The following is a 16,287-nucleotide window of genomic DNA, read 5'->3' as shown; positions in this document are numbered from 1 at the left end:
ACACTGCCTCCCTAAATAAACAACTGAAATAGGTCTAATCATTTGTTTAGAACACTGACTGTTAACAAGAATGTATTTTCATTACTATACCAGTGAACTCACTTTACACTCTTCTCTAACAGTGATAAAACAGATTTTAATTCTAATCTAATTTGATACCACAAACAAATGCAGTCAGGGCCAAAGAGATGGTTTGGCTGATAAATATGATTGCTCCCAAACCTGACACCTGGGTTTCATCCCTGAGACCCACATGGCAGGAGAAACTAACTCCTACAAGTTGTCCTTTAACCTCCAAACATGTACATAATAAATAATGTTTTTAAGTAATCACAAAAAGGAAATGTATCAATTCAACAAACATCTATAGTCTTAGAATGCCTATAATCCCAGCACGCATGTGCTAAGACAGCAAAGTCCTAAATTACAGGCTATCTTGAGATATAGAACAAAATTCTGACACAGGAAAAACAGACCTTCAAACACATTATTAAAGAAAATCAAACAAGTGAGTAATTTTAAGTGTAAACCTCAGAAGTATTCAAATAAATCAAGGAAATTGTATGTGTGCATGTGTATTAAAAAACATGCACACTGTACTCTCACTGCCACAACTTCACACTGGGCCAGGTAGGTACATTTTTTTCTTTTACTATAAATGCCACGTGCATGTGTGTGTGTGTGTTGCTTGTGTGTATATATGTGTGTGTGTGTGTGTGTGTGTGTGTGTGTGTGTGTGTGTGTGTGTGTGTGTTGCTAGAGGTGGAACTTGCAGCCTCACCTGAGAGGCAAGCTATCTACTGAACCATCTCCATCTTTCCAGCCCCTCAATGAAGATTTTTTTTTTTTAAAAAAAAAAAATCTCATTTTATTTATGAAGCTAAGCACTTGAAGTCAGTCACAAACCAGACTTCTGAACACAAGACTGAATTCCTTCCAGGTGAGGAACCCAGAGGCAGCTACCTGACCACCTGGGTGAGCTGACTGGTCAAATGGGCTCTAGTCTCTCAATCACACTTCCTCTCTAGCTCTGCTTCACTTTGAAATACTGAAGGATCTTTTTCACGCTTCTTTCTATGTACATATGTAGATCTATAAAGACTTATTTCTGCTTCAAAAGTTACAATGTGTCTTTCCCTATGACAGAACAGTAATCCCAATCCCACAACTATGTGGGCTCTCTTGTAACAAATGGGGGACAGAGAAGGTACCTGATCCTCTATAGGCATGACCAGAATTCCCCCAACTTTGAGCAAGATCTTCATGTAGTTTTCATGATCTTTCTGGACTCCAGCTCCACAGTAAATTCGATCATACTGATGACTGTCAGAAGCTATCTGAAGGCAATTACCCACCACAAATGCAGGTTCACAGAATTCAAATCTGTGTGAGAAAACAAACATTTTAACTAGTTTAAACAAAAAGTTAGCTCAATGACAAATCACCATAACACTGTCCTTGAACAACAAGGCTACCAAAATTGATTTTAAAGATAAAATTCAATTAGGAAATTTTATAAAAAATATGTGTAGAATTTAACACTGATCAAGTATATTGTTTTGTTATCTGTGATACAACACACAAAGCATTAACCTATTCTGGGAGACACTGAAACCTTGATTAGGGCATAGAAATGAATATAATAAAAAGCTCATCAAATGATAATCTTGAGAAGTCCCCATAATGATGTTTGAAGATGAAAGTCAACAATAGGAAAAGGCTTCACTTTCTACACTTTCCAGATATTTGGGGCCAGCAGCAAGCAGGAGAGCTCTTCAAGGACTCCTCTCTGCTTGACACTGTTGCTGACAGAAACAGTAGCACAGCTTTGACCAAGAGATACCAATCAACTGGCCACTGCCCTTGCAACCACTAAGATTAGGGTACCTTTAATAAAAACTGTGGCCAGGCAACTTACAAGACTGGGACAGAATCAAATGAGTAGTGCTTTCTTAACTGTAGCTTTGGCCCCTATGGTTTTCTTAAGCAACACAAGAGGAGTGGTTTCAAGGTTCATCCAACCAAGTACTCATGGTTACAATATGGTAATTTCATATATCAATAAACTACATTACACAGGCTTTAACTTTGCTTCTTAAATTCTGTCAACGAAGTGAAAAATACACTATTACACAACATAAAATTAAAACCTCAATGCAAATGCAATCATTTTTCTCCTTAGACCCTGAACTCACTGTATAGCCCAAGGTGATCTCAAACACCATGAAATCCTGCTTCAGCATCTAAAATGCTTTAACTATAGGTGTGAGTCCCCATTTCCAACCACGTCCAATCTTTTCAAACTAATTCTTAACCTTTTAAGTTGATAGTAATAAAATCATATCATAAGATTAAGTCCTTGTTTACAAATGAAATAATTTACAGTAGGAACATGGCATACACTAGAAGATGACCAAATGATTTCAATCAGAACTAATTTTACTTTATAAAATAATTAATTGTGAACTTCCTTCATCTTAAATTCTCATTAAAATTTATTACAACAGAGATACATCAATGGACATACATTTAAAGGAGTCCACCAGTCTTGTGCCCTGAAAGTAGGGAGGGGTTGAAAGAGCTGGAAGGTAGGAGTTAAAAACAATACACACTGTACTCTCATCTCCACACCTTCACACCAAGCCAAGCATATCCATTAATTTACTGTAAATACCACCTCACTGTTTACATTTTCAGAACTCCCTTCCATCTTTTTGTCCTCCTGCAGAGAATAAGGGGTTGCTATGAGTGTTTCCCTCAAAGAACCTATATGCTATAAGCTTGACCCAAGTATGGCAATGTTGAGAGGCAGTAAAATCTTTGAGAAGGGATCCCTAGTAGGAGGTATCTAGATCATGAGGAAACAAACCATCTCAAAGGGATTAATTGTAGAGTCACAGGGGTAGGTTAGTACTCACAGCACTAATCACTTGTTACAAAGCAAGATCACTCAAAACATGTTGTACAATATCCCCAAATAATGCTCAACATGAGATGCTGTCTGCCATGTCTTGATGAACCAGGAGGCCCCACCAAGGCAGCTTGTGTTGTTACAACACAAACAGGTTTCTAGTCCAGCCGCAACCTGTACACACTTTGCTGAATTACTTGCCTCTAATTTCATTTGAGAACCATGACAAAGTATTCCTGTGTCTGTGTGTGCTGTTCCTTTGCTCTACATTCCCCTCACTGGCCATCTTCTATTAATGAATGTCTACTACACTTTCACTTCACACTTAAAATACCAGCTTCACAATGAAATCCTAATCTTTAAAAGTATTAGCTTACCTATGTCATGGATATTTAGTTTCTCTCAGAGATAAGACTATATAGTTCAACCTCTGATAATTCAAGATAGGGACAAAATGTATTTTCTTTTTAGATTTGTTTATTTTATTATTGTATGTGTATAGGTGTTTTGCCTGCATATATGTCTATGTACCACATGCATGCCTGGTGCCTATGGAGGCCAGAGAAGGCATCTGGATTCCCTGGAACTGGAGTTACAGATAGCTGTGATCAGCCATGTGGGTGCTGGGAATCAAACCTGGGTCCTCTGCAAGAGCAACAAGATCTTAACCAGTGAGCTTCAGTCCCAAAATGTAAGTTTTTGATTTTAAGTAATTATTTTGGGAATCACCTGGGTTTAATTATTTTTATTAAGTTTACAATAAGTCCTCTTTTAAAAAAGTTATTCTCAGTAAGTTCTATCTGGAAAAACCATAATTCTTATAAAAACTCATTTTAAATAGTAACTTATATTAATCTTACAATTTATAGATGCACAGAATCTTCAAAAAAAATCAGAAGATTTTGAATTATTAAACTTCTTTTACAAATCTATTAAATCAACTAAAAACATATTAACAGTTTTGAAAGGCTCCTACTACCCAAAATACAGGGCATCTTACAGAACTAATACCTAAGTAAAAACACCACTAGAAGTGAGCAACTTACAATTAAAACCACAGAAAATTATTCAAGAATTTTGTGCCTTATTTTAAAATTCAGTGTGTACCTCTGCACAAGTTCCCCCAAAGAAAGTGGTTCCTGTTCATCTAGTTAAGTAGAGTCTAACTTCAGCTCTGGGTGCTCACTACAAACACAAGCAAATGGACAAACACTAAATAATTCCACTCACTGTAGTATAATTTACATTGTGGTAAGTGTGTTAGCATTTAGAAGAGAAGAATATGACTCCTTAAGTATGAAGGTGAAATGCAACAGACAGACCTGGAGATCAGAGGCTTCCTGTAAAACTAAAAGCTGTGATCTGAGAGGTCAAACTGGACTGTCTAGAGCCACACTATCCAAGATGGTAGTCATTAACCACACAGACACTGAGCCCTTCAAATGTGGTTAGCCCAATATGAGTTGCACTCCATGAATAAAATTCATATAAATTTTCAAAGACTTTGTACAAAAAAATAAACTATTCAAATAACTCTTTTACATTGCATACCAATAAACACTGTTCACGCAGTCACATCAAAGGACAAAATACACAACTGGCCATTTGCTTGTCTCAGGCAGACAAGTGGTGCAAGAACTTTCTCCTTAACATAATGTTTTCCCTTTGCAATATTTTCCTGGTTTTTGGTTGTTTTTTTTTTTTTTTTTTTTTTTTTGCTTTTGTCATCCCCGAATATGTCTAAATTTAACTGCATCTCTATCACCTATTACAACCCCCCAAATGCATTTATTCCACTAAGGGAAACATGTAAAAAATATAAATGCTTTATAATACCTTTTCTAACCACCAACTTTGAATAAGATCTTAAATTACAAACTAAATATGATGATCGCAAAAATCTCAAGATTTGAAGAAAAATTTGCCTAGAAATAGTTACAGGAAAAATATATGCCCACAGCACTTCATAGTGATATAATGGTTCAGATCATGATGCTGGTTGGTAAATGCCCACTGAATCCATAGTGATATAATAGTTCAGACCATGATGCTGGTTGGTAAATGCCCACTGCCCTCTATACTGATGTAATGGTTCAGATCATGACACTGGTTGGTAAATGCCCAATTAATCCATAGTGATAAAATGGTTTACAGATCATGACACTAGCTGGTAACAGTAGTACCATGTATATTGCCCCAACATATGAAAAATCAAGATAACGTTTGGCTTTAATGTCATATAACTGAGTATTTAAAACCATGCTCACTATTCTAGTAATAACCTGAATGTTTTCCCTTCTGATGGAGAATAGATGAAGTCTATTTACCTCAAAGTGTGGATAAAAGCATTGGTTTAGAAGAAAGATTCAATCTCTGATGTCCACTAATACAAATGGAATATAGACTCCTAACTCACTCACTTACTACAATTTAACATACTAACTTCCTTAATAGGAACACTTAAATTTGAAAGCCTACTGGAATTAGAAAATATTCCAGCGCTAGTGAAATGGCTCAGAGGGTAAAGTCACCTGCTGACAAGCCTGACGACGAGAGGACGTGGGTTCTGGTGAAAGACAGTACAGAGTCCCACAAGCTGTTCTTGCTGTTCTCTAACCTCCAAGTCTGTACCCCACCCACAGCAAAATAAATAAAAACATATTCAGAAAAATAAATTTAAATCCCAAAAGTATTGTACTGTTTCTAGTAATAAAAATTTTAGCCGGGCAGTGGTGGCGCACACAATTGGGAGAGGCAGAGCCAGGCAGATCTATGTGAGTTCGAGGCCAGCCTGGTCTACAGAGCGAGATCCAGGACAGGCACTAAAGCTATACAAAGAAACTGTCTCAAAAACCAAAAAAAAAAAAAAAAAAAAAAATCACAAGAGATATATCTAAAACTATGAGATGTTGACAATAAGAACATACATAAAGAATTTGTAAGTCAAATATACAAGAAGTCACCACCAATAAATAAAAAAGAAAACCAGAAAAAAAAATTTCTCCCAAAAGTATTCCCTATTCAACCATTAATTATGACTTAATCTTTGCTATTTATAATACATAAATTTTTCACAATTGGTTAGGAAAAAAACTTTAAAATTGCTTACTGTTAAAATTGTAAAGCCTTACATACGGATAGAGATTAATTTTCGAACAAAGCAACTAACTACAGGTACTTCTGAGTAGCATGCAGTTGAGAACGGGAAATGCCTTAGTAATGTCACAATACCTTTACAATAGCATCCATGAAATAAATTCATACTAGTCTGCTAAAGAATGAATAAGATTCCATGGCTGACATTTTTTCCAAAATCATTTAAAATATCCTTGTTAAATGGTGGCACATATTTATAGATATGTTCACTAATATTCACAAGGAAATAACTAAATAACTGAATCAAGACACAGATGGGGAATGCTAACAGTGTTATCTGTTACTGACCAGTAAATTATAACTCCTATTGATTCTTCCAAGAAGAGTAGAAAACAAGAAAAACAATTCTTAATTCTTGACTATTCCAAAAGTTGTGCCACACTGTTTCTTTAAACACACAGAGACAAAGCACACTTTAAACCTTATACAATAATTTCTGTAATCTAGGAGACTGTAGTGATAAACTGTCTGGAACTTCTGTGTATAAAATGGCACTATCAGTACCAATAAATTACATGTGTAATTCAGGTTAAAATATAATGAAAAAGGAAATCCAAATTCCATTTATTCATACAAATCACACATCAAATGAAATCTGAGAAATGTTACCCAATCTACCAAAATGATAAATATATGATTATATTTAAGAATGGCTCAGGTGTTCTTTCCCTAGTTCTTACATTAAAATTAGATGTTTCTTAAAATGTTGTATCTAAATTAAAATTAGCAGACATTTTTAATTTAAAAAAATTCAAAATAGAACCTCTCAAATTCACTTTCTGGAAGCATACTACCAAATAAAAGTTATACTACCAGTTATCTGTATATAGGGGGAAAAAAGTCTTGAAGCATGTAAAATACCACAAGTTCATTCACATGAGGCTTATTACCAATGAACCTGAAAATACAATGACTCTTGTGAGACTCCCACATTAGATCACATTTCACTTAACTCTTACTAAGCTGTGCACTGAAAACCATTTATGGAAGAATGTAGAACATACAGACATTTTGGCTGAGGCCAGGATTCCAGTCACTTACCTCAGCAGTGGCTTTCTTTATGGGTGCATGCTGGACTATCTTCATCTCAGACGGATAGATGACTTCGTTCACAGCCCGGACCTTGCCAACTTGCCCATATAATTCTTTTGAAAAGCAGCTAGGAGATCAGGGTGACCTAGCCTTGCCCTGTAGCTTCCCTCTTAGACGGATAGTCTAGGTCTAGGAGCTGACTGAGAGCAGAAAAAACAACATTCCCCTTCAATACACTGTCAAGTGGGGGCTGGCAATTGCACACCTAGTTTATTAGGTGCCAGAGGACACTGTCATTGAAATTGTAGACAATTATTCCAATGGAAGAAAGGAATTTCAAGGACCTGGGAAAGAGTCCTACCTCATTCTCATACCTCATCCAAAACAACCTGACAAATGAATCACAAAATCTTTTTCTTAAAACATTTCATTAAAATACAGTTTGAGTCTTAAGAGCTATGGCCATTTTATTAAAAATAAGACAAAACTTTAAACATTTCTGCTGGAGTAAAAGCAACAAAAGTATTAAACTCTTGACCTCCAAATAAACCATTCAAATACCTTATAATCAGTAACTAAATTGGTGAATGAAAATTAGAAAACAAAAACTTTACCTTTTCAAATGTTTTCCCTTCCAACTGCACCAAATTTATCTTAGAACAATTCAGGCATTATTTGAAGCAAAGCATTGAAAGTAAATACAGTGGTATGTTTGCTTGCATTGAATAAAAGCATTGTAGAAACCAAAGTACTGAAACGGTTGCTAAACGTTTTCTAGAAAACCTGACAGCTAAGTCATTTAAAGCCATTACATTTCTCCACAGAGATGTTAACATATATAATTAATGGCCCTTTTACTATTTTCAAGAACCCTCTCCTAGCATTTGATTATTTATCATGTTAGAATTTTTTTGTCTAGCAAGGTGTGGTGGTTCATATCTACAATCCCAGCACTCTCAAAGCTGAGACAGGAGGATCAAATTTGAAACCTATCTGAGCAACTTAACAAGTTCCTGACATGTACGCGCACCTGCGGACACACATGCACACATCTGAAAGAAGGGAGGTCGGGAGGGAGGGAGGAAATTTAAAAAGAAATTAATGTTTCTGAGACAAGGTTTGACTCTGTAGACTAGCTTGGAACACTCAGTGACTCTCCTGCCTTAGTTTTCCAAGTGCTGGGATTACAGGTATGCCTCATCATGATCAGCTCAAAAGCATATTTTAAAGGGGCTGAGGATGTAGTAGTGGTAGAATGATCTAGCATGGCTTCAATCCTCAAAAACAAAACAAAACAACAACAACAAAAAAAACTGCTTATAACTTGCAATAATTTGTATAAGACTATTTCTGAACACTATTAGTAAGATATACAAACATCTAAAGAGTATTGAGAAATACTGAGTATAATGAACTACAAAAGCAAAATGACATCAATACAATTCTCTTAAGAAAGACATGAGACTACTCCAGTGATAAAAACTAAACTGTATACTGAAGCACTTAATTTTCAAATATAAATCACTTGTGAAAAATAAACCTTTAATTAATTTTAAGTAAAACCAGGATATTGTTGTTGCCATGCATCAGATATACTTTTGAAAACTATAAAAGATGAAGAAGGCATTGCCTTTCACTCATCTTCCCCTCCAATAAAGCCAAGTGTCCTGTCCTGTACAGTGTGTGTAATCACATCAGCAGTATTGCCTGATTCTTATCTAAAGGATACACATGATACATATTACAGTGCTGTTTTACAGTTTGAAACCAGGGCTAAGATGCTAGGCTATAGTTTATTGGTAGCAGCTTATTTCTAGGAAGAAAAAAAAAAGCAATGCATTTTAATTGGCCAGAGTCTAAGACAGTGATTCTCAACCTCCCTAATATTTCGACCCTTTAATACATACAGTTTCACATGTTGTAGTGACCATAAAATTATTTTCATTGCTACTTCATAACTGTTTTTTCTACTGTTATGAGTAGTAATGTAAACATCTGATATACAGGATATCTGATATGTGACCCCTATGAAAGGGCTGTTCAATGCCCAGGGGTCACCCACAGATTGAGAATCACTGGTCTAAGACGAAAGACTTAGTGATCTGACCACCCACTACTGTTTTCATCGCTTATGACTCATTTATGTGCCCAATTACATAGAAATAAGGATCCATTACTCTCTGTAGGAAGAATATGCCGACTAGGCTCATTTGGCTACAGATAAAAGAACATTTCCAAAATCCTCTCTCTAGTCATCCTGAGAGAAATACAACCTACTAACCTTACAGGAACTTTATGAAGTATAATTCTGAAGAGTCAAATCAACTGTACATGCACATATATACTAAGTAAATCCATACATACAACTATAAGTAAACATTTTATTAATGACAAACTCTTCCATGAGGTCAAAGTTTATAATTCAAGCTTCTTTAAGATACTCATCCAAGTACTCACAGCTGGAGAGATGTATTTTGTTTACTACATAAATAGCGAATTAAGGTAATTTTACTCCCTTAACTTCCTCCCTCTCTTGTTGACTAAATGTAGAGAGCATGAGGTCCTTTTGCTCACAGACAAGCACTAGGAAAACACACAGGTTGTCTCTTCAACCAAAGAGGTGAATATGTGTTTTCAGCCCTGAAAACTGGGAGTGGATGTAGTTAATAGCCTGGTGGTCTGTACTATCTGTAGGGCCAGGCCTTACTTGGCTCCCCCAGACTTCTATTTATTTCAGTCATTCTCTCCAGACACTTATGTTGAGCATCGTTTCTCAGTCAAAAGGTCACTTGTATTTTGTAAAGAGTTTCAATGTAAACATGTCTTAAGCTTTGTTGCACACATGAGATTGAATTAATTATCATCAGGAAACTTTTTTTCCCCAAAGTTGTAATGAGTTTAAATGTGCCTAAAATAAGCCACCTGGTGTCAGCCTCTAAAAGTTTGACCCATTACCAGCTACTGAGTCGTGCTGAACCTTATTTCTTTCTTGCCTCACACAGATCATTACTCTGATGGCCCTGGTGTCTGCACAGACCCCCCCACAACTAAACACCCAATCTTCTCAAAAACCTCAGTCAAGAAGGCCCCAACACTAGTCTAGATTAGAGTGAACTTCTAAAAAATGATCTTTTGGGACTGTCAAATGAACTTCTGGCTCCATGAGTAAAGTTGTTCACTGCCAAATCTGACAACTTGAGTTTGATTCCCAGGACCCACGTAGTGGGAGGTAAGAATTAACACCTGTAAATAGATGTAATAAAAATGTTTAATAAAATAAAAATGATATTTTGTGGTGTGTGAAGACTATTACAGGTTAATAAACTCGCAACAGTAGGGCACTGAAACTATAACATGCCAAGTCTATTTGTTTTCTTGATAGTAGAGTCACCTTTTCCTGAAGGGGTCAAAATAACTGGCTGCCATCAGAGACCATTTAGCCCAGGAATCCTAAAAAATCATCTGGTCATTTTTGTTTAGGAAGACCTTTGAAATCATAGCAGTTCATAAGGAAATTCAGTGAACACCATCACTAAGGAATAAATCCTTCATTCTAGCTTCCCATGTCCAACTACAATAAGTTCTGAGAAGCTGCTTTGAACCATGAACCTGTTCATGCAGTGCTGACATAGTTCAACAGATATACATTAAGAACTCTTTTATTCAAAGAACAAGTATGATTTAAGACACGAGACCCAAGTTTGTAGACACCACACATACAAACACACATATTTGTATTTCTACATCATGCATTACATAGTCTAACACTGATTAGTTAATAGACCTCTCACCCTCTCACATATGAGAGTTCACCCTGATCTCCAGCAGATACATGTAAGAAAATCTTCAAAGTGTAGCATGAAACAAACACAACATGGAGATATTTTTGAAGGAAGGAACTAATGAGAGGGCTCTGGACTCCCTGGCTGAAGAAAAACAGAACTGAATTTTAAATATTTGTTTTCTCCATGCTAAATTCTAGAGATGATAAGATACCAATACAAAATTAATGACCCATTTTCCTTGGTATCTAATATGTTACTAATTAATATATATTTCTTCATAACCCTATACACAATTAAATATGAAACTGCTTAGAAGAGAAACTATACATTTTATAACATGTTTTAATTTTTTTAATTCAAAGAAAGTAGGAATAATATCCCAGACACACACACACACACACACACACAAAAAAAAAAAAAAAATTAAAATTAAAAGATCATCAAAATACAAATGACAGGAAGAAAATTATTGTATCTTCTAACTGGTTACCAAAATCAATAATATAAAAAGAATAAGCACTAGACCAATGAATAACCAATCAACTTTGATTACTTAACTTTCTACCAGTTGTTACTTTATGCAAAATGAAGTACTAGCAATTCTTTCAATATAAGACCCATGTGATATGAGATACTGAACAATTTCATACCTGTTCTGATCAGTTTGTCAACTTGACACAAGTTAGAGTCATCTGGGAAAAGGGAACATCAACCGAAAAATATGTCTCCAGCAGACTGACCTGTAGGCAAGTCTGTAGGGCAATTTCTTGATTTATGATGGATGTGTGAGGGCCCAGCCTACAACTGTGGGAAATGCCACCTCTAAGATGGTGGTCCTAGGCTGTATAAGAAAGCAGGCTGAGGGCTGGAGAGAGGGCTCAGTGGTTAAGAGCACAGACTGTTCTTCCAAAGGTCCTCCAGAGGTCCTGAGTTCAATTCCCAGCAACCACATGGTGGCATACAACCACCCGTAATGAAATCTGGTGCCCTCTTCTGGTCTGCAAGGACACATGCAGGCAGAATACTATATACATAATAAATAAATATTAAAAAAGAAAGAAAGGGAGGAAGGGAGGGAGGGAGGGAGGGAGGGAGGGAGGGAGGGAGGGAGGGGGAGAGAGAGAGAGAGAGAGAGAGAGAGAGAGAGAGAGAGAAAGAAAGAAAGAAAGAAAGAAAGAAAGAAAGAAAGAAAGAAAGAAAGAAAGAAAGAAAGAAAGAAAGAAAGAAAGAAAGAAAGAAAGAAAGAAAGAAAGCAGGCTGAGCAAGCCACGGGGAAAGAGTCAAGAAGTGGCCCTCCTCCATGGCCTCTCCTTCAGTTCCTGCCTGACTACCTTCAATGATGAACTGGGAGCAGAAATAAACCCCTCCCCAGGCTGGTTTTGGTCATGGTGTTTACCACGGCAACAAAAACCTGACTATATACCAATGCCTCAGGAGTAAATTTAAATTGCCTCAACTGTCTTCTTTTGAATGGATAAACATAAAAATGTTTCCAAAATATATGCTAAACACCTAGTTAACTATACTAAACATTTAGGTAACTCTTCACTGAATGTTATGGATCATCATTTCAGGAATTATTTAAAAACAGGTATAACAGTAACAAAAAAAAATTTTTTTTTTTTTGAGAGAGAAGGGCTGAAGAGGTATCCCAGTGGATAAGATGCCTGCCATGCAAGTGAGGACCAGAGTTTGCACCCCCAGAACCATGTAAATAAAAAGCCTGGCATGGCAGCAGGCACTTAGTTAAGTAAATGAGCTTCAACTTGAGTGGTGAGAGGTCCTATTTAAACACACAGATAAGGAGTGATAGAGGAAAGAGATCCCATATCAACCTCTGGCCTCTACAACACAAGCATATATACCTCCATGCCCACACTCATATGAACAAGTACATATACTACACATACACACACACACCGCTAAATAATAAATGAGACATTTAAATAGGCTTCAAACTTATTTGTTATGAATTAACAAACTATATAAAAAAATCATTGAAATCATAGTATATTTTACTGTTATCTAGAATCACTTGTTTGATCACTCAAGTTTTCCCTAAGCCTGTTCTGATTAATGACCAGAAATTGAACCTTCATGAATCAATAGATGAAATGTATTAATAATATGTGATAAACCTTGCTGTAGATTTTGAGCCTTTGTTGATATAACCTTTATACTTTCTAAGTTAAAATGTATTCAAAAAGTTATGGCAAGATTAAGTTTCAATATTAAAACACATATTTTACAGGCAATTAAACAATACAAAAAAATCCAAATAACTAAATAAAAATTAATCTTGCCCACATCTCAAGACTCAGCAACCACATTAGTAATTAGACAGAAGGAAAACAAGGAAGACACAAACAGACTCTAAAGTTTAATTGCAATTTCTTATTAAATAATGGGCTAAAAACTTTAATTTCTGTTAAATGTGCTTCTTTTTTAGAATAAATGCATTAGGCAATTGAAAATGGTTGAACAGTATGAATTAAGTGTTAATTGTTCATAAGAAAAGCAGTTCAGGAGTTGGAGAGATAGCTCAGTGATTTAGTGCACTTGCTGCTCTTGGGGTTGGATTCCCAGCACCCACATGGCACACCTCACAACTATCTATAACTCCAGTGCCAAGGGATCTGACACCCTCTCCTGAACTCTATGTGAACCAGGCATGCATGTAGTGCACACACAGATATGTAGGCAAACCACTCATACACGTAAAATAAATCTAAAAAAGAGACAAGTTGTTCAGCAAACAGCTAATTTAACTAGCTGACTTAAATCTATTGTGTTTATTACAGTAAAAAATAAAACCTGAGCATCTGCACACCCTCAATCCCTCCTAAAGTGCTGAATAATCCGGGTATAGTCACACCTGTTGCACAAGTGCTGAATAATCTGGCTACAGCCACATCTATGCTGCACAAAAGCTCGCCCGCACGGACTCCAGGAGCTGAGGATTTTGCTATGGAGTCTGTTTTGTATTCTTCAACCAGTTCAAGCATCATTCACACCAGGACAGACACAGTGGAGAAAGAAGGCAACACTGAAAGGGCAAGGAGAGGAGGAAGAGAAGCAAAGGAAGGGCAGAAATGGAAAAGACACTCCCTCGGAGACATTCAGGGTGTGCTTGGCTTCTAGAACTCTCCTCTAGGTGTGCTCTCTCGAGATGACGCCTCTTGTGGTGGCCCAGAAGTGCTGCCCCATCACACACACATACATGGTTTTTCACACTGGCAGTTACAGCCAGGGCTAGTGGTGAGTGAGAGGCCCCTGCCAATAAGCCAAGTTTGAATTCTGGGTCAGTTTTTACCTTGATATCTTGTTGTACAGTGACTATATTCTAAGTTTGTGCTTCTCATCCTTTGTAAGGCTTTCTCTATCGGAAACTGTGAGACAGTTTTTGGCATGCCAAAAAGCCCTACAAGTAATAGGATATTTCAATTCATGGGCTTTATTCTAATTCAAGCAAAAGAACCCTAGTTCCATAAAATTGTCAAGGCAGAATTTCAACATGATTCCAATCCAAATTCACTTTCACTGCTGGCCAAGTATCAACACCTAGGTAATATGTCATGGGAAGGGAAGCCGGGGTTCAAAGTAAGAAGCTCAATAAAATGGCTTTCTCAAACATGATGCCACAGTGACACACACAGATGTATTTCTACTAAATATATTATGAAGTAACTGAATACTGTAAAGAAGGACCCTTATATGCTGACATACAAATTAAGGTACAAACAGAGGACAGACTGTTAAACTATACTATGCAAAAGGTTTAAAATCAGTTACAGCAAAGTACTGTGAGCATAAACATTGTGTTTTCTCTCCAGAAGATACCCATGAGACATTTAATAAGTAAAAGGTCAGTAACCACATATTATCTAGCTATAATTTAATAAAAAATTACATGGTAACTTTCCTATTTCTTTCTCATTACATAGCACAAAGATTTCTGCTGTATCCACTTAACCAGAATCAATAAGCTAATATCATTGAAAAACAGGCATACTACACATATTTATTAATTTCTCCCACATCAAAACTACAGATATAAATACTTACTTATCAAAGCTATCGCTATTTTTGATGAAGCTCTCCAGTTTTTCCTTGGCATATTCCACCACATCTGAATGAAGTTCAATTCCATGATTTATTCCAAAAGGTCCTGTAATTGTAGCAGCATTTTTACAACAATATTAATGGTGTGCCCCCAGAGTTCTAATTTCTGTTTACTTATCTATCAAGTAGCATTAAATGAATATAAGAAGTATGCAAACATGTACAGCTGGATTTTCAAGTTGAATGGAAACCTGTTTACACTGCTTCCATGTAGTAATAGGGAGGAGTGGAATTCACCTGTTTCTGTGATGGGGAAGAGAGATTGAGTGCAGAAGTGAAGAGAGATTGACAGGCTGAAACCTATAGGTCTCTAAAGACAGTTTTTTGGCAGGACACTATGGTCAAAATAATCACATACCCACATATCCCCAGGTTTAAAGGGTGGTGGTGCTGCTTTGCAGTGCTGAAGCTGGAACCAGACCTTGCCCTAGTCAGTGCTCTGCACCTCCAGCGCACTGTTTTGCTAACTAGCTTACTCAAGTCACTATGTAGTCCAGGCTAGTCTCTAACTTGTGATTCTCCTGCTTCCACTTCCTGAGGAGGGAGGGGAAATACACATGCAATTAAAGTTTGAAGCTTTACCCAAATCTTAACTTATTGATTCAAAATCTGATGGTTCTCAGATGTGTTGTTAAAAGTTCCAGCAAACTTCATGCTTTTCACACTACACTTCTTTTTACACATGATGGCGGCTGGAGAGACCTCCCAAGAAAAGGGCTGGAGGCCAGGGCTTTCTCAGTGCTTGCTATAATTGGCAGCTGATACTGAGATCTAGAACTTGTTATTTTCTAAAGTTACTACTACACACCCTGTGTGTCCATTATCCTCACAAAGGTAATACTTGATTGCAGTAGACGATGCAAGATCTCTTCACTGTCAGAAATGGAGCCGAACAGGTTTTGTGCTCTACATTCTCTTACTCTCATCTAAGAAGTTCCCTATGAAGGTTGTGTTTTCTTCTTCTTGTTTTGGATACAGAGTCTCTCTATGTAGTACCCAACTATTCTCGAATTTAAAGATTCTCCTGCTTCTGCCTCTGCAGTGCTGGAATTAAAGGTGTGTGCTACTTTGCCCAGATTATTAATTTTCCTTAAGGAATCTGTAACTGGGTGACCTCTACAGTCTGTCACAACACAATGCATATCAGACTTGTTTCTACCAACCACTAAAAACTTTAAAGTCACAAGAAAAAGTCAACTACAAATAATTAAATTTAGCTGTTCCAAGAGTACAAAAGAACTGAAACAAAATACTCATACAGTCTCCAATACAACTATCATA

The 16,287-nt window shown here is 36.6% G+C and overlaps 1 protein-coding gene across 7 annotated transcripts in view; it reads right to left on the bottom strand.

Moving 5' to 3' along the window:
- Pcmtd1 (protein-L-isoaspartate (D-aspartate) O-methyltransferase domain containing 1) overlaps positions 1-16,287 on the bottom strand; it is an 88,469-nt gene that overhangs the window by 11,100 nt on the left and 61,082 nt on the right. For 4 of the 7 annotated variants that reach the window (XM_042270916.2, XM_076563995.1, XM_076563998.1 and 1 more), the window contains 2 exons: positions 14,950-15,052; positions 1,212-1,383 (listed from right to left, as the gene is read on the bottom strand). In XM_042270916.2, coding sequence (XP_042126850.1) covers positions 1,212-1,383; positions 14,950-15,052 — 275 coding nt within the window. Of the gene's footprint in view, positions 1-1,211; positions 1,384-7,108; positions 8,523-14,949; positions 15,053-16,287 lie in introns of those variants that run through there. The other 3 variants (XM_042270919.2, XM_076563999.1, XM_076564000.1) reach the window with 3 other exon arrangements.

The sequence above is a fragment of the Peromyscus maniculatus genome, chromosome 2, assembly GCF_049852395.1.
Source record: "Peromyscus maniculatus bairdii isolate BWxNUB_F1_BW_parent chromosome 2, HU_Pman_BW_mat_3.1, whole genome shotgun sequence".
In the NCBI taxonomy this organism is placed as follows: domain Eukaryota; kingdom Metazoa; phylum Chordata; class Mammalia; order Rodentia; family Cricetidae; genus Peromyscus; species Peromyscus maniculatus.
This window is presented reverse-complemented; position numbering and strand designations above follow the sequence as displayed.